This window comes from Astyanax mexicanus, chromosome 2 (assembly GCF_023375975.1).
Source record: "Astyanax mexicanus isolate ESR-SI-001 chromosome 2, AstMex3_surface, whole genome shotgun sequence".
Classification (NCBI taxonomy): Eukaryota; Metazoa; Chordata; class Actinopteri; order Characiformes; family Acestrorhamphidae; genus Astyanax; species Astyanax mexicanus.
Window position 1 is genome coordinate 26,658,431 of NC_064409.1, and position 26,682 is coordinate 26,685,112.

General features: G+C 43.9%; 1 protein-coding gene across 5 annotated transcripts in view; it reads right to left on the reverse strand.

The window, feature by feature from the left end:
- The window catches only part of osbpl8 (oxysterol binding protein-like 8), an 85,857-nt gene that overhangs the window by 54,975 nt on the left and 4,200 nt on the right, over positions 1-26,682 (reverse strand). For 4 of the 5 annotated variants that reach the window (XM_049474121.1, XM_049474118.1, XM_049474119.1 and 1 more), the window contains exons 2-3: positions 11,004-11,091; positions 3,897-3,933 (exon numbers count right to left, since the gene is read on the reverse strand). In XM_049474121.1, coding sequence (XP_049330078.1) covers positions 3,897-3,933; positions 11,004-11,051 — 85 coding nt within the window. In that variant the 5' untranslated portion in view covers positions 11,052-11,091. Of the gene's footprint in view, positions 1-3,896; positions 3,934-11,003; positions 11,092-26,682 lie in introns of those variants that run through there. The other variant, XM_049474122.1, reaches the window with a different exon arrangement.

The following is a 26,682-nucleotide window of genomic DNA, read 5'->3' on the forward strand; positions in this document are numbered from 1 at the left end:
GTGTGTATTTTGCTTTGCAGCTTGATGAATCTACAGATGTGTCTGGAGAGGCACAATTGCTTGTTTATGCTAGATTTGTCCAAGAAAAATAAATTGGCGAGGAATTTCTGTTTTGCCGTCCCCTTCCTGGATGAGCCACTGGCGAACAGATTTTTGTGTTGCTGGATACTTATGTACGTAACATAACATTAACTCGAACAAGTGTGTGGGAATATTCTGGCAAACACAGCGGGCTAGTCACAAAAGTCCAGGCTGTTGGCCCGCTTGCTTTGTGGACACACTGAATGATTCACAGACAAGCTCTTGCAGCTAAAAGAATGCTCGCTGATCTCAAGTGGTAATGGATGAAGCTGTTCGTGCTGTGAATTCAATCAAGACGTGCAACAAGTGGACGACTTTTCAAAATTCTCTGTCAAGAAATGGGATTAGAGGAACACCAGCTGTTGTACCATAGCGAGGTACTATTGCTGTCCAGGGGTAACGTACTGAGTCGCCTTTACGAGCTCCGTGATGAGGAGAAAGTAGGGCTGGACGATATGGCCAAAATTTATATCACGATATATTCCTTAATTTCGATCGATACGATAGAATTTCGATATCGATATAAATACTTTGAAGGCCTCAGAAAAACTGCTAAGAATCCCTGCAATGGAAATCTGTACACTAATGTCTGAAATTTTAAATTGAAGTCTTTAAAGCCTCCTCTCACAAAAAAACTGTATAATACTTTATAAATCAAAAATGATCAGAATAAATAAATGCTCACTTTTATTTGCATGTAGCAAAATAAAAACATGACATCCCTGTCAAACATAAACCTATAACCTGTATACAAATTACCAATATAAATAACTTTACATTACAACAGAGGCAGAGCTTCTTATTCTTTTGTAAACATATTTAACAGATCAAAACAAAAAAGCTTCAACCAGAATAGGGAATACAAAAAGCCTTCACATATATAAAGGGAACATGATATCCCTGTCAAATAAACAAACCTATATAAACTTTTAATAACTCAGATACAACAAGTGTTTTAGCCAGAATAAGGAAGATATTGTGTGTAGTGAATCTGCTTGAGGTGGAGCACGGATGTATTACTGTTGCTGGTCGGCTCCACTCTCCAGAACAATTTGGAGCAAGCTGAAGTCTGAAGTTTATCAAACCTTTGAACGCCGAACCACTGATTTAGACCTGCCTCCCTCAACTATCCGCTCATTCTTCATTTAAAATGTCCTGCGATGAAAACGAGCGGGTTAGGGTCGGTTTCGTTTCATCGCGGGAGGTTTTAGGTGCGGAGTGGAGAGGAGCGGAGCGCAGCCGAGATCCGCTCGGTTAGGGTCGGTTTCGTTTAATCGCGGGCGGGTTTTAGGTACGGTGCGGAGAGGAGGCGACTCAGGTCTAGTCTAGCCTAGCCTATCTGGCTACGTGCCTGTATGATTGCGTCATCACGCACTGACGTAGCCCGGCTATGTTCAGGGCTGCAGTGAACTGACGCCGCTAAAAAACGCCTGTCTGTAAATAGTACATATCGATATATCACAAAAATGATATCACCGTTATTGAAACATTTCTTATCGCGATAAATACCGATATCGAAATATTGTCCAGGCCTAGGAGAAAGGCTCTCCTCTAGCTTATCTGGCTGACGTTTTCAGACGGCTCACTGAGTTAAAAGCAGGACTGCAGGGGAAAAACATTTGACAGACTTAAGGCTTGGATCAGTAAACTGTGCGTGTGTAAATCTCACCTGGAAAATTAAAACTTTGAGGCATTTCCTGCTCTGGAGGAGTTTTTGAACAACAGCACCGTATCTAAGGGTGAGATATGTGTGCTCATTCAGGCTCATCTTGATGGAATGATGACACAGTTTTGAGAGTATTTTCCTGAAAACTATACAGTGTCAACAAGAGATGAATGGATACGCAATCCCTTCTCTGCAAAGAACACAGGCCACTGACACAGTCCTGAAATAGAGGTTCACAGAACGCTCTCTTCCTGATTTCTGGATTTCCCTGGTAACGGAGTTTCCAGCACTGAGTTCAATGGCGTTGAAAAACTCCTCCCATTTGGATCAACATTTCTCTGTGAATCTGGATTTTCTGCACTTATATTTCTAAAAAAACAAACACAGAGCCCGTCTCAACGTGGAAGATGATTTGCGACTGTTCCTGAGCCCTACTAAGCCACGCACAGAACATCTTTGTGCTTCAATGCAGGCGCATCCATCACATTAAGTAAGAAAACTTAACTTTTAAGTGTGGGGGTGGGGGGGTGGGAGTTGGTGGTGAAATGTTCTGGAGCCTACAAGGGGGTCACACCGATAAAAAGGTTAAGAACCCCTGATTTATAGGACAATTTCAGTTGCGCTGATATGTGTCTGGTTTAGTGTTAGCAAAGTTTAATTTAATTTCATAACCTGTTTCTGTCAGAATAGCCTCTAGGCAGAATTCTCCTCTGTCTCTGTTTATACAGTTATTGCTTTGTGTTTTTAACAGCTAGAGGGATTGTTGTGCTGGATATTATGCAAATTGGATTTAAATGTTTTTTTGGATGGTATTGTGTCTCAGGGCTCTTTGGATCACGGAAATCAATCTCAGAGACCTGTGATAATTAGTTTACCAGGTGAGCCCAATTAAAGGAAAACTACTTAAGAAGGATGTTCCACATTATTAAGCAGGCCACAGGTTTCAAGCAACATGGGAAAGAAAAAGAATCTCTGCTGCTGAAAAGCGTTAAATAGTGCAATGCCTTGGACAAGGTATCAAAATATTAGATATTTCACAAAAACTTAAGCGTGATCATCGTACTGTGAAGAGATCTGTGGCTGATTCACAGACGGGTTTTGGGTCGGAATCATGGGGAGAGAGTGCCTTTTGGAGCAAAATCATCTTCATGCATGACAATGCACCATCTAATGCTGCAAAGAATACCTCTGTGTCATTGGCTGCTATGGGCATAAAAGGAGAGAAAGTCATGGTGTGACCTCAACCCTATAGAGAACCTTTGGAGTATCATCAAGCACAAGATATCTGAGGGTGAGAGGCAGTTCACCTCAAAACAGCAGCTCTGGGAGGCGATTCTGAAATCATGCAAAGAAATTCAAGCAAAAACTCAACAAAAACTCACAAGTTCAATGGATGCAGGAATTGTGAAGGTAATATCAAAGAGCGGTTTCTATGTTAACATGTAACTTGGCCTGTTATGAGGTTTTTTGATTGAAATAGCTTTTGATTTCAGTGAATGTGAAATCCTCCTAATGCTGCAAATCCAACAAATGACCATTTTCAGTTCTTTACAACCTATAAAATGTTTTGATAATAATAACTGGAAAGTTGCATTTTGAGTTTTTTTATTTTTGACCACCACCTTTACAGGTCATTTGCTTTAAAATGGTTTAATATTAGCCTTATTTGAATGAAAAAACGATAAATATATTATTTTAATAACCATTAGCAGTAGATCTTAAAATAATATAAAATGGAAAACAATAAAAATACACAAAACATACTTTTATATGGCTAAAATTCATTAGGCTAAAATTAGAATAACCTGTTATTTGTTTTTGTCAAATAAAACTACACTGAAACTAATAAACAATGACTATAACTATTAGACATTTTAGTCAAAAGGCTAAAACTAAATCAAAATCACCTGTCAAAATTAACACCGTTACACTCACTCAGTCACACTCACTCTGTGATACTTGCTACATCACATTCAACACACTCAATTATATGCATTCTGTCACATTCACTCCAACACACTCACTCTGTCACACTCTCCGTTCATTACATTCACTCCCTCCATCACTCACTATGGATAAGTGTATTTTTATAGCACTCCTGCGAAAAAAAAAAAAACAGCTGAAGGTCAGATGAAGGTCAGTGGCTTACCTGAGGGGGCAGGCAACTCTGTGTTCTCTGCATGGTGCTACACACACACACACACACACACACACGTGCGCAAACACAGAGACGCACACAGATGCAGACAGATGTAGATCCGCCGAGTGGGGAGGTAAGATGTTGGACGGAGCAGCAGAAAAAAAAAAGAACAAAAAACACAAAAAAAAAACAAAAACAAAGCATTAGTCAACATACCACACAAACACACACACAACAAATCAAACACACATCAAACTACACACTAAACAACACACACACACTCACAAAACCGCACACACAACACTGAGCAGTAACAGGAACAGGGTAAGTTAGACACAGCACAGTCTGGACAGGGTGGACTGGATCAGACATATAGACAAAAAAGAAGCCAGTAAACCAACAACCCCCACCAGCAAACACTACTAAACACTCTCCACCACCACACACTGCACTACTACTAAACACTCTCCACCACCACACACTGCACTACTACTAAACACTCTCTACCACCACCACACACTGCACTACTACTAAACACTCTCTACCACCACCACACACTGCACTACTACTAAACACTCTCCACCACCACACACTGCACTACTACTAAACACTCTCTACCACCACCACACACTGCACTACTACTAAACACTCTCCACCACCACACACTGCACTACTACTAAACACTCTCCACCACCACACACTGCACTACTACTAAACACTCTCTACCACCACCACACACTGCACTACTACTAAACACTCTCCACCACCACACACTGCACTACTACTAAACACTCTCCACCACCACACACTGCACTACTACTAAACACTCTCTACCACCACCACACACTGCACTACTACTAAACACTCTCCACCACCACACACTGCACTACTACTAAACACTCTCTACCACCACACACTGCACTACTACTAAACACTCTCCACCACCACCACACACTGCACTACTACTAAACACTCTCTACCACCACCACACACTGCACTACTACTAAACACTCTCTACCACCACACACTGCACTACTACTAAACACTCTCCACCACCACACACTGCACTACTACTAAACACTCTCCACCACCACACACTGCACTACTACTAAACACTCTCTACCACCACCACACACTGCACTACTACTAAACACTCTCCACCACCACACACTGCACTACTACTAAACACTCTCTACCACCACACACTGCACTACTACTAAACACTCTCTACCACCACCACACACTGCACTACTACTAAACACTCTCTACCACCACCACACACTGCACTACTACTAAACACTCTCCACCACCACACACTGCACTACTACTAAACACTCTCCACCACCACCACACACTGCACTACTACTAAACACTCTCTACCACCACCACACACTGCACTACTACTAAACACTCTCTACCACCACCACACACTGCACTACTACTAAACACTCTCTACCACCACCACACACTGCACTACTACTAAACACTCTCCACCACCACACACTGCACTACTACTAAACACTCTCTACCACCACACACTGCACTACTACTAAACACTCTCTACCACCACCACACACTGCACTACTACTAAACACTCTCCACCACCACACACTGCACTACTACTAAACACTCTCTACCACCACCACACACTGCACTACTACTAAACACTCTCCACCACCACACACTGCACTGCTACTAAACACTCTCCACCACCACACACAGCACTACTACTAAACACTCTCCACCACCACACACTGCACTACTACTAAACACTCTCTACCACCACCACACACTGCACTACTACTAAACACTCTCTACCACTACCACACACTGCACTACTACTAAACACTCTCCACCACCACACACTGCACTACTACTAAACACTCTCCACCACCACCACACACTGCACTACTACTAAACACTCTCTACCACCACCACACACTGCACTACTACTAAACACTCTCCACCACCACACACTGCACTACTACTAAACACTCTCCACCACCACACACTGCACTACTACTAAACACTCTCTACCACCACCACACACTGCACTACTACTAAACACTCTCCACCACCACACACTGCACTACTACTAAACACTCTCCACCACCACACACTGCACTACTACTAAACACTCTCTACCACCACCACACACTGCACTACTACTAAACACTCTCCACCACCACACACTGCACTACTACTAAACACTCTCCACCACCACACACTGCACTACTACTAAACACTCTCTACCACCACACACTGCACTACTACTAAACACTTTCTACCACCACACACTGCACTACTACTAAACACTCTCTACCACCACCACACACTGCACTACTACTAAACACTCTCCACCACCACACACTGCACTACTACTAAACACTCTCCACCACCACCACACACTGCACTACTACTAAACACTCTCTACCACCACCACACACTGCACTACTACTAAACACTCTCCACCACCACACACTGCACTACTACTAAACACTCTCTACCACCACCACACACTGCACTACTACTAAACACTCTCCACCACCACACACTACACTACTACTAAACACTCTCTTCACCACCACACACTGCACTACTACTAAACACTCTCCACCACCACCACACACTGCACTACTACTAAACACTCTCTACCACCACACACTGCACTACTACTAAACACTCTCTACCACCACACACTGCACTACTACTTAACACTCTCTACCACCACCACACACTGCACTACTACTAAACACTCTCCACCACCACACACTGCACTACTACTAAACACTCTCTACCACCACCACACACTGCACTACTACTAAACACTCTCCACCACCACACACTACACTACTACTAAACACTCTCCACCACCACACACTGCACTACTACTAAACACTCTCTACCACCACCACACACTGCACTACTACTAAACACTCTCCACCACCACACACTGCACTACTACTAAACAATCTCTACCACCACCACACACTGCACTACTACTAAACACTCTCCACCACCACACACTGCACTACTACTAAACACTCTCTACCACCACACACTGCACTACTACTAAACACTTTCTACCACCACACACTGCACTACTACTAAACACTCTCTACCACCACCACACACTGCACTACTACTAAACACTCTCCACCACCACACACTGCACTACTACTAAACACTCTCCACCACCACCACACACTGCACTACTACTAAACACTCTCTACCACCACCACACACTGCACTACTACTAAACACTCTCTACCACCACCACACACTGCACTACTACTAAACACTCTCCACCACCACACACTGCACTACTACTAAACACTCTCTACCACCACCACACACTGCACTACTAATAAACACTCTCCACCACCACACACTACACTACTACTAAACACTCTCTTCACCACCACACACTGCACTACTACTAAACACTCTCCACCACCACCACACACTGCACTACTACTAAACACTCTCTACCACCACACACTGCACTACTACTAAACACTCTCTACCACCACACACTGCACTACTACTTAACACTCTCTACCACCACCACACACTGCACTACTACTAAACACTCTCCACCACCACACACTGCACTACTACTAAACACTCTCTACCACCACCACACACTGCACTACTACTAAACACTCTCCACCACCACACACTACACTACTACTAAACACTCTCCACCACCACACACTGCACTACTACTAAACACTCTCTACCACCACCACACACTGCACTACTACTAAACACTCTCCACCACCACACACTGCACTACTACTAAACAATCTCTACCACCACCACACACTGCACTACTACTAAACACTCTCCACCACCACACACTCCACTACTACTAAACACTCTCCACCACCACCACACACTGCACTACTACTAAACACTCTCTACCACCACCACACACTGCACTACTACTAAACACTCTCTACCACCACCACACACTGCACTACTACTAAACACTCTCCACCACCACACACTGCACTACTCCTAAACACTCTCCACCACCACACACTCCACTACTACTAAACACTCTCCACCACCACACACTGCACTACTACTAAACACTCTCCACCACCACACACTGCACTACTACTAAACACTCTCTACCACCACCACACACTGCACTACTACTAAACACTCTCTACCACCACCACACACTGCACTACTACTAAACACTCTCCACCACCACACACTACACTACTACTAAACACTCTCTACCACCACCACACACTGCACTACTACTAAACACTCTCTACCACCACCACACACTGCACTACTACTAAACACTCTCCACCACCACACACTGCACTACTACTAAACACTCTCTACCACCACCACACACTGCACTACTACTAAACACTCTCCACCACCACACACTGCACTACTACTAAACAATCTCTACCACCACCACACACTGCACTACTACTAAACACTCTCCACCACACACACTGCACTACTACTAAACAATCTCTACCACCACCACACACTGCACTACTACTAAACACTCTCCACCACCACACACTCCACTACTACTAAACACTCTCCACCACCACCACACACTGCACTACTACTAAACACTCTCCACCACCACACACTGCACTACTACTAAACAATCTCTACCACCACCACACACTGCACTACTACTAAACACTCTCCACCACCACACACTCCACTACTACTAAACACTCTCCACCACCACCACACACTGCACTACTACTAAACACTCTCTACCACCACCACACACTGCACTACTACTAAACACTCTCTACCACCACCACACACTGCACTACTACTAAACACTCTCCACCACCACACACTGCACTACTCCTAAACACTCTCCACCACCACACACTCCACTACTACTAAACACTCTCTACCACCACCACACACTGCACTACTACTAAACACTCTCCACCACCACACACTGCACTACTACTAAACACTCTCTACCACCACCACACACTGCACTACTACTAAACACTCTCTACCACCACCACACACTGCACTACTACTAAACACTCTCCACCACCACACACTACACTACTACTAAACACTCTCTACCACCACCACACACTGCACTACTACTAAACACTCTCTACCACCACCACACACTGCACTACTACTAAACACTCTCCACCACCACACACTGCACTACTACTAAACACTCTCCACCACCACCACACACTGCACTACTACTAAACACTCTCTACCACCACCACACACTACTACTAAACACTCTCCACCACCACACACTGCACTACTACTAAACAGTCTCCATCACCACACACTGCACTAATACTAAACACTCTCTACCACCACCACACACTCCACTACTACTAAACACTCTCCACCACCACACACTACACTACTACTAAACACTCTCCACCACCACACACTGCACTACTACTAAACACTCTCCACCACCACACACTGCACTACTACTAAACACTCTCTACCACCACCACACACTCCACTACTACTAAACACTCTCCACCACCACACACTACACTACTACTAAACACTCTTCACCACCACACACTGCACTACTACTAAACACTCTCCACCACCACACACTGCACTACTACTAAACACTCTCTACCACCACCACACACTCCACTACTACTAAACACTCTCCACCACCACACACTCCACTACTACTAAACACTCTCCACCACCACACACTGCACTACTACTAAACACTCTCTACCACCACCACACACTGCACTACTACTAAACACTCTCTACCACCACCACACACTGCACTACTACTAAACACTCTCTACCACCACCACACACTGCACTACTACTAAACACTCTCCACCACCACCACACACTGCACTACTACTAAACACTCTCTACCACCACCACACACTGCACTACTACTAAACACTCTCTACCACCACCACACACTGCACTACTACTAAACACTCTCTACCACCACCACACACTGCACTACTACTAAACACTCTCCACCACCACACACTACACTACTACTAAACACTCTCTACCACCACCACACACTGCACTACTACTAAACACTCTCTACCACCACCACACACTGCACTACTACTAAACACTCTCCACCACCACACACTGCACTACTACTAAACACTCTCTACCACCACCACACACTGCACTACTACTAAACACTCTCCACCACCACACACTACACTACTACTAAACACTCTCTACCACCACCACACACTGCACTACTACTAAACACTCTCTACCACCACCACACACTGCACTACTACTAAACACTCTCCACCACCACACACTGCACTACTACTAAACACTCTCCACCACCACACACTGCACTACTACTAAACACTCTCTACCACCACCACACACTGCACTACTACTAAACACTCTCTACCACCACCACACACTGCACTACTACTAAACACTCTCCACCACCACACACTGCACTACTATTAAACACTCTCCACCACCACCACACACTGCACTACTACTAAACACTCTCTACCACCACCACACACTGCACTACTACTAAACACTCTCCACCACCACACACTGCACTACTACTAAACACTCTCCACCACCACACACTGCACTACTACTAAACACTCTCCACCACCACACACTGCACTACTACTAAACACTCTCTACCACCACCACACACTGCACTACTACTAAACACTCTCCACCACCACACACTGCACTACTACTAAACAATCTCTACCACCACCACACACTGCACTACTACTAAACACTCTCCACCACCACACACTGCACTACTACTAAACACTCTCCACCACCACACACTGCACTACTACTAAACACTCTCTACCACCATCACACACTGCACTACTACTAAACACTCTCTACCACCACACACTGCACTACTACGTAATACTCTCCACCACCACACACCACACACTACTAAACACTCTCCACCACCACACACTACTAAACACTCTCCACCACCACCACATACTGCACTACAAACACTCTCCACCACCACTACTGCTAAACACTGTGTGTGTGTATGCACATGTGTGTGTGTATGTGTGTGTGTGTGAGTGTGTGTGTGTGTGTGTGTGTGTGTGTGTTACTCACCAGTGTTGTTTTTTCAGGATCTGTCTGAGAATCAGCAGAAAGCTCCATGTTTCTCCAAAAGGTCAATATGGATCAGAGAACAGCATGTCTGCAAACAGACACACACACACACACATATACACATACAGACACCCCTTTCAATTAATCTGAATTGTATTGTGGTAATACTGTATACAGTGGAACAGGTTTAAGCTACAGTGGCTTGCAAGTAAACATAGTCCTTGAATTATTTTTGTGCAAAAAGTATTTAGCACCCTTTACTCTGAACCCCCTAAATAAAATCCAGTGCTATGCTGGAAACGTAACACTCCTTATCACCCTAAACACCTCATCCCTGTGAAATGCTTTTTTTCAGCAGGGACAAGGAAGCTGGTTAGAGTTGATGGGAAGATGAATGGAGCTAAATACAGGGCAATCCTGGAAGAAAACCTATTTGAGGTTGCAAAAAACTTGAGACTGGGAGAAGACCTTCCAGCAAGACAATGACCCAAAACATACAACAATGGAATGTTTTAGATTAAAAAAAATAGTCATGTGTTAGAATGACCCAGTCAAAGTCCTGACCTAAATACAACCCCTGGCAAAAAGTATGGAATCACCAGTCTTGGATGTGCACTCCTTCAGACATGTCATTCTGTAAAACAAACTCTGATCAAAAACATGATACAATAATAAGGTCATTCCAAAGTGCAACTTGTTGGCTTTCAGGAACACTCAAAGAAATGAAGAAAAAACATTGTGGAAGTCAGTGAATGTTACTTTTATTGACCAACCACAGGGAAAAAAATATGGAATCACTCAATTCTGAGGAAAAAAGTATGGAATCACTCAAATTGAAGGTAGAAAATAAGGACACACCCAGTCAATTTCCTTTCCCTAAATGGACACCTGCCTCAGATTAGATCTGCTCGTTAGTCTGCAGTTAAAAACACCTGCAGTCATGACACCTTGGAGGGCTGCTGGACGAATTAGAGTGGCAAGAACCATGGCTCCAACAAGAGAAATGTCTCTTGAAACAAAAGAGAGGATTGTGAAACTTCTTGAAGAAGGTAACTCTTCACGCATGGTTGCTAAAGATGTGGGCTGTTCACAGTCAGCTGTATCCAAGATATGGACCAAATACAAACAGCATGGAATGGTTGTTAAAGCCAAGCGTACTGGTAGACCGAGAAAGACATCAAAGTGTCAAGACAAGCAACTTAAGGCCATTTGTCTTGAAAACCGAAAAAGTACAACTAAACAGATGAAGCATAAATGGGAAGAAGCTGGAGCCAATGTATGTGACCGAACCGTAAGAAATCGCCTAAAGGAAATGGGATTTCAATACAGGAAAGCTAAAAGAAAACCATCATTGACACCTAAACATAAAAGAACAAGACTGCAGTGGGCTAAGGAGAGGCAATCATGGACTGTGGATGACTGGATGAAAGTTATCTTCAGTGATGAGTCAAGAATCTGCATTGGACAAGGTGATGATGCTGGAACTTTTGTTTGGTGCCGTTCCAGTGAGATTTATGAAGATGATGATATGGGGCTGCATGTCAAGCAAAGGCACTGGGGAGATGACTGTGGTTAATTCTTCTATCAATGCACAAGTTTACATTGACATTTTGGACAGTTTTCTCATCCCTTCAATTGAACAGATGTTTGGAGATAATTAAATAATTTTCCAAGATGACAATGCATCGTGCCATAGGGCAAAAACAGTGAAGGCATTCCTTGGAGAAAGACACATTCAGTCGATGTCATGGCCTGCAAATAGTCCAGATCTCAACCCAATTAAAAACCTGTGGTGGAAATTGAAAAAAATGGTCCACAAGAAGGCTCCGACCTGCAAAGCTGATCTGGCAACTGCTATCAAAGAGAGTTGGCACCAAATTGATGCAGAATACTGTTTGTCACTCATCAAGTCCATGCCTCAGACTGAAAGCCAAAGGTGGTGCAACTAAATACTAGTGATGTATTTTGAATCATCTTTTGTTTATCTGTTTTTCATGATTCCATACTTTTTTCCTCAGAATTGAGTGATTCCATATTTTTTTCCCTGTGGTTGGTCAATAAAAGTAACATTCACTGACTTCCACAATGTTTTTTCTTCATTTCTTTGAGTGTTCCTGAAAGCCAACAAGTTGCACTTTGGAATGACCTTATTATTGTATCATGTTTTTGATCAGAGTTTGTTTTACAGAATGAAATGTCTGAAGGAGTGCTCATCCAAGACTGGTGATTCCATACTTTTTGCCAGGGGTTGTACCACTGAGCTTCTGTGGCACGACATGAAAGTACACAGACACGTACATACATACTATACATGCTATATTTAAACACCCTTTACTCATATACAGTGGAATAAAAGGTTGAGCACTCCTGATGATTTTCCTTTATAAACCATTTGTTTTATTGATTTGAGAACCTTTAGCACTAATTATACAAAATTTGATCTGTAAGCTCATTGACCCTTGACCTACATACACAGGTGAATCCAATTATGAGAAAGGGTTAAAGTGGCCAATTGAAATTTTTTCTTCTCTGTGCAGAGCTGAAGTGACAGGTCAAAAAAAATCGTCACGATTCGATTCAAAAACGATTTTCGATTCTGGAACGATTTTTCGAAACAAATGGCCTATAAATTTTGTTTAAATCATGTGAGAAGATAAAAAGAAAAAAGGACAATGTAAACAAATAGAACATTTATTTAAAACAATATACTTAGGTTCCTTACTGTATTTAATCTTTTGCAACATAGTGACAGTGCCATAATAATGAAAGGCTAATTTCTAGCATGGTTAACTAATCCTGAATTCATTTCTAAAAGGAAGGGTGCAAGGTACAAGGTGAAGAGTGGAACTAAATAGGCTATAATTACGTAACAAACAGAGAAGATACTAAATACACTAGATTTTAGCATGCACACCCCTCTGTTGCGCATTGACGCGCGGAGCTTTTAAACTGAGCCGCGGAGCCTTTTAAACTGAGCGCTTTTTAAACTGTACCGCGGAGATTTTTAAACTGTACCGCGGCGCTTTTTAAACTGTACCGCGGAGATTTTTAAACTGTACCGCGGCGCTTTTTAAACTGTACCACGGATATTTTTAAACTGTACCGCGGCGCTTTTTAAACTGTACCACGGGAGCTTTTTAAACTGAGCCGCGGCGCTTTTTAAACTGTACCACGGGAGCTTTTTAAACTGTACCGCGGCGCTTTTTAAACTGTACCACGGGAGCTTTTTAAACTGAGCCGCGGAGCTTTTTAAACTGTACCACGGAGCTTTTTAAACTGTACCACGGAGCTTTTTAAACTGTACCGCGGAGCTTTTTAAACTGTACCGCCGAGCTTTTTAAACTGTGCCACGGCGCTTTTTAAACTGTAACACTGGAGCTTTTTAAACTGTAACACTGGAGCTTTTTAAACTGTACCAAGGGACCTTTTTAAACTGTGCCGCGGAGCTTTTTAAACTGTACCGTGGAGCTTTTAAACTGTGCCGCGGAGCTTTTTAAACTGTACCGCAGAGCTTTGAAACTGAGATGCGGAGCTTTTTAAACTGTACCGTGGAGCTTTTAAACTGTGCCGCGGAGCTTTTTAAACTGTACCGCAGAGCTTTGAAACTGAGACGCGGAGCTTTTTAAACTGTGCCGCGGAGCATTTTAAACTGTACCGCGGAGCATTTTAAACTGAGCCGCGGAGCTTTTTAAACTGTACCGCGGAGCTTTTAAACTGTACCGCGGAGATTTTTAAACTGTACCGCGGCGCTTTTAAACTGTACCACGGAGCTTTTTAAACTGTGCCGCGGAGCTTTTTAAACTGTACCGCGGAGCTTTTTAAACTGTACCGCGGAGCTTTTTAAACTGTACCGCGGAGCTTTTTAAATTGTGTCGCGGCCCTTTTTAAACTAAACCGCGGAGCTGAGCCGCGGAGCTTTTTAAACTGTGCCGCAGTGCTTTTTAAACTGTACCGCGGAGCTTTTTAAACTGTACCGCAGAGCTTTTTAAATTGTACCGCGGAGCCTTTTAAACTGAGCGCTTTTTAAACTGTACCGCGGAGCTTTTTAAACTGTACCGCAGAGCTTTTAAACTGTACCGCGGAGATTTTTAAACTGTACCGCGGCGCTTTTAAACTGTACCACGGAGCTTTTTAAACTGTGCCGCGGAGCTTTTAAACTGAGCCGCTGAGCCTTTTAAATTGTACCGCGGAGCCTTTTAAACTGAGCGCTTTTTAAACTGTACCGCGGAGCTTTTTAAACTGTACCGCGGAGCTTTTAAACTGTACCGCGGAGATTTTTAAACTGTACCGCGGCGCTTTTTAAACTGTACCACGGGAGCTTTTTAAACTGTACCAAGGGACCTTTTTAAACTGTGCTGCGGAGCTTTTTAAACTGTACCGCAGAGCTTTGAAACTGAGACGCGGAGCTTTTTAAACTGTGCCGCGGAGCATTTTAAACTGTACCGCAAAGCTTTTAAACTGAGCCGCGGAGCTTTTTAAACTGTACCGCGGAGCTTTTAAACTGTACCGCGGAGCTTTTTAAACTGTGAAGGCATTCCTTGGAGAAAGACACATTCAGTCGATGTCATGGCCTGCAAATAGTCCAGATCTCAACCCAATTAAAAACCTGTGGTGGAAATTGAAAAAAATGGTCCACAAGAAGGCTCCGACCTGCAAAGCTGATCTGGCAACTGCTATCAAAGAGAGTTGGCACCAAATTGATGCAGAATACTGTTTGTCACTCATCAAGTCCATGCCTCAGACTGAAAGCCAAAGGTGGTGCAACTAAATACTAGTGATGTATTTTGAATCATCTTTTGTTTATCTGTTTTTCATGATTCCATACTTTTTTCCTCAGAATTGAGTGATTCCATATTTTTTTCCCTGTGGTTGGTCAATAAAAGTAACATTCACTGACTTCCACAATGTTTTTTCTTCATTTCTTTGAGTGTTCCTGAAAGCCAACAAGTTGCACTTTGGAATGACCTTATTATTGTATCATGTTTTTGATCAGAGTTTGTTTTACAGAATGAAATGTCTGAAGGAGTGCTCATCCAAGACTGGTGATTCCATACTTTTTGCCAGGGGTTGTACCACTGAGCTTCTGTGGCACGACATGAAAGTACACAGACACATACTATACATGCTATATTTAAACACCCTTTACTCATATACAGTGGAATAAAAGGTTGAGCACTCCTGATGATTTTCCTTTATAAACCATTTGTTTTATTGATTTGAGAACCTTTAGCACTAATTATACAAAATTTGATCTGTAAGCTCATTGACCCTTGACCTACATACACAGGTGAATCCAATTATGAGAAAGGGTTAAAGTGGCCAATTGAAATTTTTTCTTCTCTGTGCAGAGCTGAAGTGACAGGTCAAAAAAAATCGTCACGATTCGATTCAAAAACGATTTTCGATTCTGGAACGATTTTTCGAAACAAATGGCCTATAAATTTTGTTTAAATCATGTGAGAAGATAAAAAGAAAAAAGGACAATGTAAACAAATAGAACATTTATTTAAAACAATATACTTAGGTTCCTTACTGTATTTAATCTTTTGCAACATAGTGACAGTGCCATAATAATGAAAGGCTAATTTCTAGCATGGTTAACTAATCCTGAATTCATTTCTAAAAGGAAGGGTGCAAGGTACAAGGTGAAGAGTGGAACTAAATAGGCTATAATTACGTAACAAACAGAGAAGATACTAAATACACTAGATTTTAGCATGCACACCCCTCTGTTGCGCATTGACGCGCGGAGCTTTTAAACTGAGCCGCGGAGCCTTTTAAACTGAGCGCTTTTTAAACTGTACCGCGGAGATTTTTAAACTGTACCGCGGCGCTTTTTAAACTGTACCGCCGAGCTTTTTAAACTGTGCCACGGCGCTTTTTAAACTGTAACACTGGAGCTTTTTAAACTGTAACACTGGAGCTTTTTAAACTGTACCAAGGGACCTTTTTAAACTGTGCCGCGGAGCTTTTTAAACTGTACCGTGGAGCTTTTAAACTGTGCCGCGGAGCTTTTTAAACTGTACCGCAGAGCTTTGAAACTGAGATGCGGAGCTTTTTAAACTGTACCGTGGAGCTTTTAAACTGTGCCGCGGAGCTTTTTAAACTGTACCGCAGAGCTTTGAAACTGAGACGCGGAGCTTTTTAAACTGTGCCGCGGAGCATTTTAAACTGTACCGCAAAGCTTTTAAACTGAGCCGCGGAGCTTTTTAAACTGTACCGCGGAGCTTTTAAACTGTACCGCGGAGATTTTTAAACTGTACCGCGGCGCTTTTAAACTGTACCACGGAGCTTTTTAAACTGTGCCGCGGAGCTTTTTAAACTGTACCGCGGAGCTTTTTAAACTGTACCGCGGAGCTTTTTAAACTGTACCGCGGAGCTTTTTAAACTGTGTCGCGGCCCTTTTTAAACTAAACCGCGGAGCTGAGCCGCGGAGCTTTTTAAACTGTGCCGCAGTGCTTTTTAAACTGTACCGCGGAGCTTTTTAAACTGTACCGCAGAGCTTTTTAAATTGTACCGCGGAGCCTTTTAAACTGAGCGCTTTTTAAACTGTACCGCGGAGCTTTTTAAACTGTACCGCGGAGCTTTTAAACTGTACCGCGGAGATTTTTAAACTGTACCGCGGCGCTTTTAAACTGTACCACGGAGCTTTTTAAACTGTGCCGCGGAGCTTTTAAACTGAGCCGCTGAGCCTTTTAAATTGTACCGCGGAGCCTTTTAAACTGAGCGCTTTTTAAACTGTACCGCGGAGCTTTTTAAACTGTACCGCGGAGCTTTTAAACTGTACCGCGGAGATTTTTAAACTGTACCGCGGCGCTTTTTAAACTGTACCACGGGAGCTTTTTAAACTGTACCAAGGGACCTTTTTAAACTGTGCTGCGGAGCTTTTTAAACTGTACCGCAGAGCTTTGAAACTGAGACGCGGAGCTTTTTAAACTGTGCCGCGGAGCATTTTAAACTGTACCGCAAAGCTTTTAAACTGAGCCGCGGAGCTTTTTAAACTGTACCGCGGAGCTTTTTAAACTGTACCGCGGAACTTTTAAACTGTACCGCGGAGCTTTTTAAACTGTACCGCGGCGCTTTTAAACTGTACCGCGGAGCTTTTTAAATTGTACCGCGGAGCTTTTAAACTGAGCCGCGGAGCCTTTTAAACTGTACCGCGGAGCTTTTTAAACTGAGCCGAGGAGCTTTTTAAACTTTACTGCGGAGATTTTTAAACTGTACCGTCACGCTTTTTAAACTGTACCACGGAGCTTTTTAAACTGTACCGCGGAGCTTTTTAAATTGTACCGCGGAGCTTTTAAACTGTACCACGGAGATTTTTAAACTGTACCGCGGCGCTTTTTAAACTGTACCACGGGAGCTTTTTAAACTGTGGCGCGGAGCTTTTTAAACTGTACCACGGGAGCTTTTTAAACGGTGGCCACTTTAACCCTTTCTCATAATTGGATTCACCTGTGTATGTAGGTCAAGGGTCAATGAGCTTTCAGATCAAATTTTGTATAAATTGTACCGCAGAGCTTTTTAAACTGTGCCACGGCGCTTTTTAAACTGTGCCACGGCGCTTTTTAAACTGTGCCACGGCGCTTTTTAAACTGCCGCGGAGCTTTTTAAACTGTGCCGCGGAGCTTTTTTAAAATGTGCCGCGGACCTTTTTAAACTGTACCGCGGAGCTTTTTAAATTGTACCGCGGAGCTTTTAAACTGAGCCGAGGAGCTTTTTAAACTGTACCACGGAGCTTTTTAAACTGTGCCGCGGAGCTTTTTAAACTGTACCGCGGAGCTTTTTCAAATGTGCCGCAGAGCTTTTTCAAATATGCCGCTGAGCTTTTTAAACTGTACCGCAGAGCTTTTTAAATTGTACCGCGGAGCTTTTAAACTGAGCCGCGGAGCCTTTAAAATTGTACCGCGGAGCTTTTTAAACTGAGCCGCGGAGCTTTTTAAACTGTACCACGGAGCTTTTTAAACTGTACCGCAGAGCTTTTTAAACTGTACCGCGGAGATTTTTAAACTGTACCGCGGCGCTTTTTAAACTGTACCGCGGAGATTTTTAAACTGTACCGCGGCGCTTTTTAAACTGTGCCACGGAGCTTTTTAAACTGTACCGCGGAGCTTTTTAAACTGTACCGCGGAGCTTTTAAACTGAGCCGCGGAGCCTTTTAAATTGTACCGCGGAGCCTTTTAAACTGAGCCGCGGAGCCTTTTAAATTGTGCCGCGGAGCCTTTTAAACTGAACGCTTTTTAAACTGTACCGCGGAGATTTTTAAACTGTACCGCGGCGCTTTTTGAACTGTACCACGGATATTTTTAAACTGTACCGCGGCGCTTTTTAAACTGTACCACGGGAGCTTTTTAAACTGAGCCGCGGAGCTTTTTAAACTGTACCGCGGAGCTTTTGAAACTGTACCGAAGATCTTTTTAAATTGTACCGCGGAGCTTTTAAACTGAGCCGTGGAGCCTTTTAAATTGTACCGCGGACCTTTTTAAACTGTACCACGGGAGCTTTTTAAACTGTACCACGGGAGCTTTTTAAACTGTGCCGCGGAGCTTTTTAAACTGTACCGTGGAGCTTTTTAAACTGTTCCAAGGGACCTTTTTAAACTGTGCCGCGGAGCTTTTTAAACTGTACCGTGGAGCTTTTAAACTGTGCCGCGGAGCTTTTTAAACTGTACCGCAGAGCTTTGAAACTGAGACGCGGAGCTTTTTAAACTGTGCCGCGGAGCATTTTAAACTGTACCGAAAAGCTTTTAAACTGAGCCGCGGAGCTTTTTAAACTGTACCGCGGAGCTTTTAAACTGTACCGCGGAGATTTTTAAACTGTACCGCGGAGCTTTTTAAATTGTGTCGCGGCCCTTTTTAAACTAAACCGCGGACCTTTTAAACTGTGCCCGCGGAGCTGAGCCGCGGAGCTTTTTAAACTGTGCCGCAGAGCTTTTTAAACTGTACCGCGGAGCTTTTTAAACTGTACCGCAGAGCTTTTTAAATTGTACCGCGAAGCTTTTAAACTGAGCCGCTGAGCCTTTTAAATTGTACCGCAGAGCCTTTTAAACTGAGCGCTTTTTAAACTGTACCGTGGAGCTTTTTAAACTGTACCGCGGCACTTTTTAAACTGTACCATGGATATTTTTAAACTGTACCGCGGCGCTTTTTAAACTGTACCACGGGAGCTATTTAAACTGAGCCGCGGAGCTTTTTAAACTGTACCGCGGAGCTTTTTAAACTGTACCGCGGAGCTTTTTAAACTGTACCACAGAGCTTTTTAAATTGTACCGCGGAGCTTTTAAACTGAGCCGCGGAGCCTTTTAAATTGTACCGCGGAGCTTTTTAAACTGAGCCGCGGAGCTTTTTAAAGTGTACCGCCGAGCTTTTTAAACTGTGCCACGGAGCTTTTTAAACTGTAACACGGGAGCTTTTTAAACTGTACCACGGGAGCTTTTTAAACTGTACCACGGGAGCTTTTTAAACTGTACCAAGGGACCTTTTTAAACTGTACCGCGGCGCTTTTAAACTGTACCACGGAGCTTTTTAAACTGTGCCGCGGAGCTTTTTAAACTGTACCGCGGAGCTTTTTAAACTGTACCGCGGAGCTTTTTAAATTGTGTCGCGGCCCTTTTTAAACTAAACCGCGGAGCTTTTAAACTGTGCCCGCGGAGCTGAGCCGCGGAGCTTTTTAAACTGTGCCGCAGTGCTTTTTAAACTGTACCGCGGAGCTTTTTAAACTGTACCGCAGAGCTTTTTAAATTGTACCGCGGAGCTTTTAAACTGAGCCGCTGAGCCTTTTAAATTGTACCGCAGAGCCTTTTAAACTGAGCGCTTTTTAAACTGTACCGCGGAGCTTTTTAAACTGTACCGCGGCGCTTTTTAAACTGTACCATGGATATTTTTAAACTGTACCGCGGAGCTTTTTAAACTGTACCGCGGAGATTTTTAAACTGTACCGCGGCGCTTTTTAAACTGTACCGCGGAGCTTTTTACACTGTACCGCGGAGCTTTTAAACTGAGCCGCGGAGCCTTTTAAATTGTACCGCGGAGCCTTTTAAACTGAGCCGCGGAGCCTTTTAAATTGTACCGCGGAGCCTTTTAAACTGAACGCTTTTTAAACTGTACCGCGGAGATTTTTAAACTGTACCGCGGCGCTTTTTAAACTGTACCGCAGAGCTTTTTAAATTGTACCGCGGAGCTTTTAAACTGAGCCGCGGAGCCTTTTAAATTGTACCGCGGACCTTTTTAAACTGAGCCGCGGAGCCTTTTAAACTGAACGCTTTTTAAACTGTACCGCGGAGATTTTTAAACTGTACCGCGGCGCTTTTTAAACTGTACCACGGATATTTTTAAACTGTACCACGGGAGCTTTTTAAACTGAGCCGCGGAGCTTTTTAAACTGTACCGCGGAGCTTTTTAAATTGTACCGCGGAGCTTTTAAACTGAGCCGCGGAGCCTTTTAAATTGTACCGCGGACCTTTTTAAACTGAGCCGCGGAGCTTTTTAAACTGTACCGCCGAGCTTTTTAAACTGTGCCACGGCGCTTTTTAAACTGTAACACTGGAGCTTTTTAAACTGTACCACGGGAGCTTTTTAAACTGTACCACGGGAGCTTTTTAAACTGTTCCAAGGGACCTTTTTAAACTGTGCCGCGGAACTTTTTAAACTGTACCGTGGAGCTTTTAAACTGTGCCGCGGAGCTTTTTAAACTGTACCGCAGAGCTTTGAAACTGAGACGCGGAGCTTTTTAAACTGTGCCGCGGAGCATTTTAAACTGTACCGCAAAGCTTTTAAACTGAGCCGCGGAGCTTTTTAAACTGTACCGCGGAGCTTTTAAACTGTACCGCCGAGATTTTTAAACTGTACCACGGCGCTTTTAAACTGTACCACGGAGCTTTTTAAACTGTGCCGCGGAGCTTTTTAAACTGTACCGCGGAGCTTTTTAAACTGTACCGCGGAGCTTTTTAAACTGTACCGCGGAGCTTTTTAAATTGTGTCGCGGCCCTTTTTAAACTAAACCGCGGAGCTTTTAAACTGTGCCCGCAGAGCTGAGCCGCGGAGCTTTTTAAACTGTGCCGCAGAGCTTTTTAAACTGTACCGCGGAGCTTTTTAAACTGTACCGCAGAGCTTTTTAAATTGTACCGCGGAGCTTTTAAACTGAGCCGCTGAGCCTTTTAAATTGTACCGCGGAGCCGTTTAAACTGAGCGCTTTTTAAACTGTACTGTGGAGCTTTTTAAACTGTACCGCGGCACTTTTTAAACTGTACCGCGGAGCTTTTTAAATTGTGTCGCGGCCCTTTTTAAACTAAACCGCAGAGCTTTTAAACTGTGCCCGCGGAGCTGAGCCGCGGAGCTTTTTAAACTGTGCCGCAGAGCTTTTTAAACTGTACCGCGGAGCTTTTTAAACTGTACCGCAGAGCTTTTTAAATTGTACCGCGGAGCTTTTAAACTGAGCCGCTGAGCCTTTTAAATTGTACCGCGGAGCCTTTTAAACTGAGCGCTTTTTAAACTGTACCGTGGAGCTTTTTAAACTGTACCGCGGCACTTTTTAAACTGTACCATGGATATTTTTAAACTGTACCGCGGCGCTTTTTAAACTGTACCACGGGAGCTATTTAAACTGAGCCGCGGAGCTTTTTAAACTGTACCGCGGAGCTTTTTAAACTGTACCGCAGAGCTTTTTAAATTGTACTGCGGAGCTTTTAAACTGAGCCGCGGAGCTTTTTAAACTGTACCGCGGAGCATTTTAAACTGAGCCGCGGAGCTTTTAAACTGAGCCGCAGAGCTTTTTAAACTGTACCGCGGAGCTTTTTAAACTGTACCGCGGAGCTTTTAAACTGTACCGCGGAGCTTTTTAAACTGTACCGCGGCGCTTTTAAACTGTACCACGGAGATTTTTAAACTGTGCCGCGGAGCTTTTTAAACTGTACCGCGGAGCTTTGTAACTGTACCGCGGAGCTTTTTAAATTGTGCCGCGGCCCTTTTTAAACTGAACCGCGGAGCTTTTAAACTGTGCCCGCGGAGCTGAGCCGCGGAGCTTTTTAAACTGTGCCCGCGGAGCTGAGCCGCGGAGCTTTTTAAACTGTGCCCGCGGAGCTGAGCCGCGGAGCTTTTTAAACTGTGCCGCAGAGCTTTTTAAACTGTACCGCGGAGCTTTTTAAACTGTACCGCAGAGCTTTTTAAATTGTACCGCGGAGCTTTTAAACTGAGCCGCGGAGCCTTTTAAATTGTACAGCGGAGCCTTTTAAACTGAGCGCTTTTTAAACTGTACTGCGGAGCTTTTTAAACTGTACCGCGGCGCTTTTTAAACTGTACCACGGGTATTTTTAAACTGTACCGCGGCGCTTTTTAAACTGTACCACGGGAGCTATTTAAACTGAGCCGCGGAGCTTTTTAAACTGTACCGCAGAGCTTTTTAAATTGTACCGCGGAGCTTTTAAACTGAGCCGCGGAGCCTTTTAAATTGTACCGCGGAGCTTTTTAAACTGAGCCGCGGAGCTTTTTAAACTGTACCGCCGAGCTTTTTAAACTGTGCCACGGAGCTTTTTAAACTGTAACACGGGAGCTTTTTAAACTTTACCACGGGAGCTTTTTAAACTGTACCACGGGAGCTTTTTAAACTGTACCAAGGGACCTTTTTAAACTGTGCCGCGGAGCTTTTTAAACTGTACCGCAGAGCTTTTAAACTGTGCCACGGAGCTTTTTAAACTCTGCCGCGGCGCTTTTTAAACTGTACCGCGGAGCTTTTAAACTGTACCGCGGAGCTTTTAAACTGTGCCGCGGAGCTTTTAAACTGTGCCGCGGAGCTTTTTAAACTGTACCGCGGAGCTTTTAAACTGTGCCCCGGAGCTTTTTAAACTGTGCCGCGGAGCTTTTTAAACTGTACCCCGGAGCTTTTAAAATGTACCGCGGAGCTTTTTAAATTGTGCCGCGGCCCTTTTTAAACTGAACCGCGGAGCTTTTAAACTGTGCCCGCGTAGCTGAGCCGTGGAGCTTTTTAAACTGTGCCGCAGAGCTTTTTAAACTGTACCGCGGAGCTTTTTAAACTGTACCGCGGCGCTTTTTAAACTGTACCACGGGAGCTATTTAAACTGAGCCGCGGAGCTTTTTAAACTGTACCGCGGAGCTTTTTAAACTGTACCGCAGAGCTTTTTAAATTGTACCGCGGAGCTTTTAAACTGAGCCGCGGAGCCTTTTAAATTGTACCGCAGAGCTTTTTAAACTGAGCCGCGGAGCTTTTTAAACTGTACCGCCGAGCTTTTTAAACTGTGCCACGGAGCTTTTTAAACTGTAACACGGGAGCTTTTTAAACTTTACCACGGGAGCTTTTTAAACTGTACCACGGGAGCTTTTTAAACTGTACCAAGGGACCTTTTTAAACTGTGCCGCGGAGCTTTTTAAACTGTACCGCAGAGCTTTTAAACTGTGCCACGGAGCTTTTTAAACTCTGCCGCGGCGCTTTTTAAACTGTACCGCGGAGCTTTTAAACTGTGCCGCGGAGCTTTTAAACTGTGCCGCGGAGCTTTTTAAACTGTACCGCGGAGCTTTTAAACTGTGCCGCGGAGCTTTTTAAACTGTGCCGCGGAGCTTTTTAAACTGTACCCCGGAGCTTTTAAAATGTACCGCGGAGCTTTTTAAATTGTGCCGCGGCCCTTTTTAAACTGAACCGCGGAGCTTTTAAACTGTGCCCGCGTAGCTGAGCCATGGAGCTTTTTAAACTGTGCCGCAGAGCTTTTTAAACTGTACCGCGGCGCTTTTTAAATTGTACCACGGGAGCTTTTTAAACTGAGCCGCGGGAGCTTTTTAAACTGTGCCGCGGAGCTTTTAAACTGTACCGCGGAGCTTTTAAACTGTACAGCGGAGCTTTTAAACTGTGCCCGCGGAACTTTTTAAACTGTGCCGCGGAGCTTTAAACTGAGCCGTGGAGCTTTTTAAACTGTGCCGCGGAGCTTTTTAAACTGTGCCACGGAGCTTTTTAAACTGTACCGCGGAGCTTTTAAACTGTACCGCGGAGCTTTTTAAATTGTGTCGCGGCCCTTTTTAAACTGTACCGCGGAGCTTTTTAAACTGTACCGCGAAGCTTTTAAACTGAGCCGCAGAGCTTTTTAAACTGAGCCGCGGAGATTTTAAACTGAGCCGCGGAGCTTTTTAAACTGTGCCGCGGAGCTTTTAAACTGTACCGCGGAGCTTTTTAAACTGTACCGCTGCGCTTTTTAAACTGTACTGCGGAGATTTTAAACTGAGCCGCAGAACTTTTTAAACTGTACCGCGGAGCGTTTTAAACTGTACCGCGAAGCTTTTAAACTGAGCCGCAGAGCTTTTTAAACTGAGCCGCGGAGCTTTTAAACTGAGCCGCGGAGCTTTTTAAACTGTACGGCGGAGCTTTTTAAACTGTACCGCAGAGCTTTTTAAACTGTACTGCGGAGATTTTAAACTGTGCAGCAGCGCTTTTTAAACTGTACGGCGGAGCTTTTTAAACTGTACCGCAGAGCTTTTTAAACTGTACTGCGGAGATTTTAAACTGTGTAGCAGCGCTTTTTAAACTGTACCGCGAAGCTTTTAAACTGAGCCGCAGAGCTTTTTAAACTGTACCGCGGAGCTTTTAAACTGTACCACGGAGCTTTTAAACTGTACCGCGGAGCTTTTTGAACTGTACCACGGGAGCTTTTTAACCTGTGCCGCGGAGCTTTTTAAACTGTGCTGCGGAGCTTTTAAACTGTACCGCGGAACTTTTTAAACTGTGCCACGGCGCTTTTTAAACTGTGCCGCGGAGCTTTTTAAACTGTGCCGCGGAGCTTTTTAAACTGTGCCCCGGAGCATTTAAACTGTACCGTGGAGCTTTTAAACTGTGCCGCGGAGCTTTTAAACTGAGCCGCGGAGCTTTTTAAACTGTGCCGTGGAGCTTTTTAAACTGTACCGCGAAGCTTTTAAACTGAGCCGCAGAGCTTTTTAAACTGTACTGCGGAGATTTTAAACTGTGCAGCAGCGCTTTTTAAACTGAGCCGCAGAGCTTTTTAAACTGTACTGCGGAGATTTTAAACTGTGCAGCAGCGCTTTTTAAACTGTACCGCGGAGCTTTTTAAACTGTACCGCGAAGCTCACCTACTGTGGCGCGGAGCTTTTTAACCGCGGAGCTTTTTAAGTAGCTTCACCCCAAAAAATCGATTTTTTGAAAATGAGAATTGATTCTGAATCGTTCAATGTTAGATTCACGATTCGAGCTCGAATCGATTTTTTCCTGCACCCCTAAGTGCAGGTACTGGGAATCTTGTTAAAATTATGAATCGCATGTATTCCAGTCAATATCAGCAGATTCTACAGAATGTTTAGGAAACAGTGAGAAAGTTGAAGTTGCGCCGGGGCTGGATACTTCAACAAGACAAAGACTCTAAACACTAAACACTGCTCAAATTTTACTAAAGCATTCCTACAGAGGAACAAGTACAATGTTCTGGAATAATCATCTCAGTCCCCAGACCTGAATATTATTGAAAATCTGTGGTGTGATTTAAAGTGGGCTGTTCGTGCTCTGAAACCATCAAACCTGACTGAACTGGAGGTGTTTTGTAAAGAAGAATAACCCAAAATATCTTCAACCAGAAGACAGACTCTCATTGGAAGCTATAGGAAGCGTTTAGAGGCTGTTATTTCTGTAAAAGGAGGATCTACTAAATATTGATGGAATTTTTCTGTTCTGG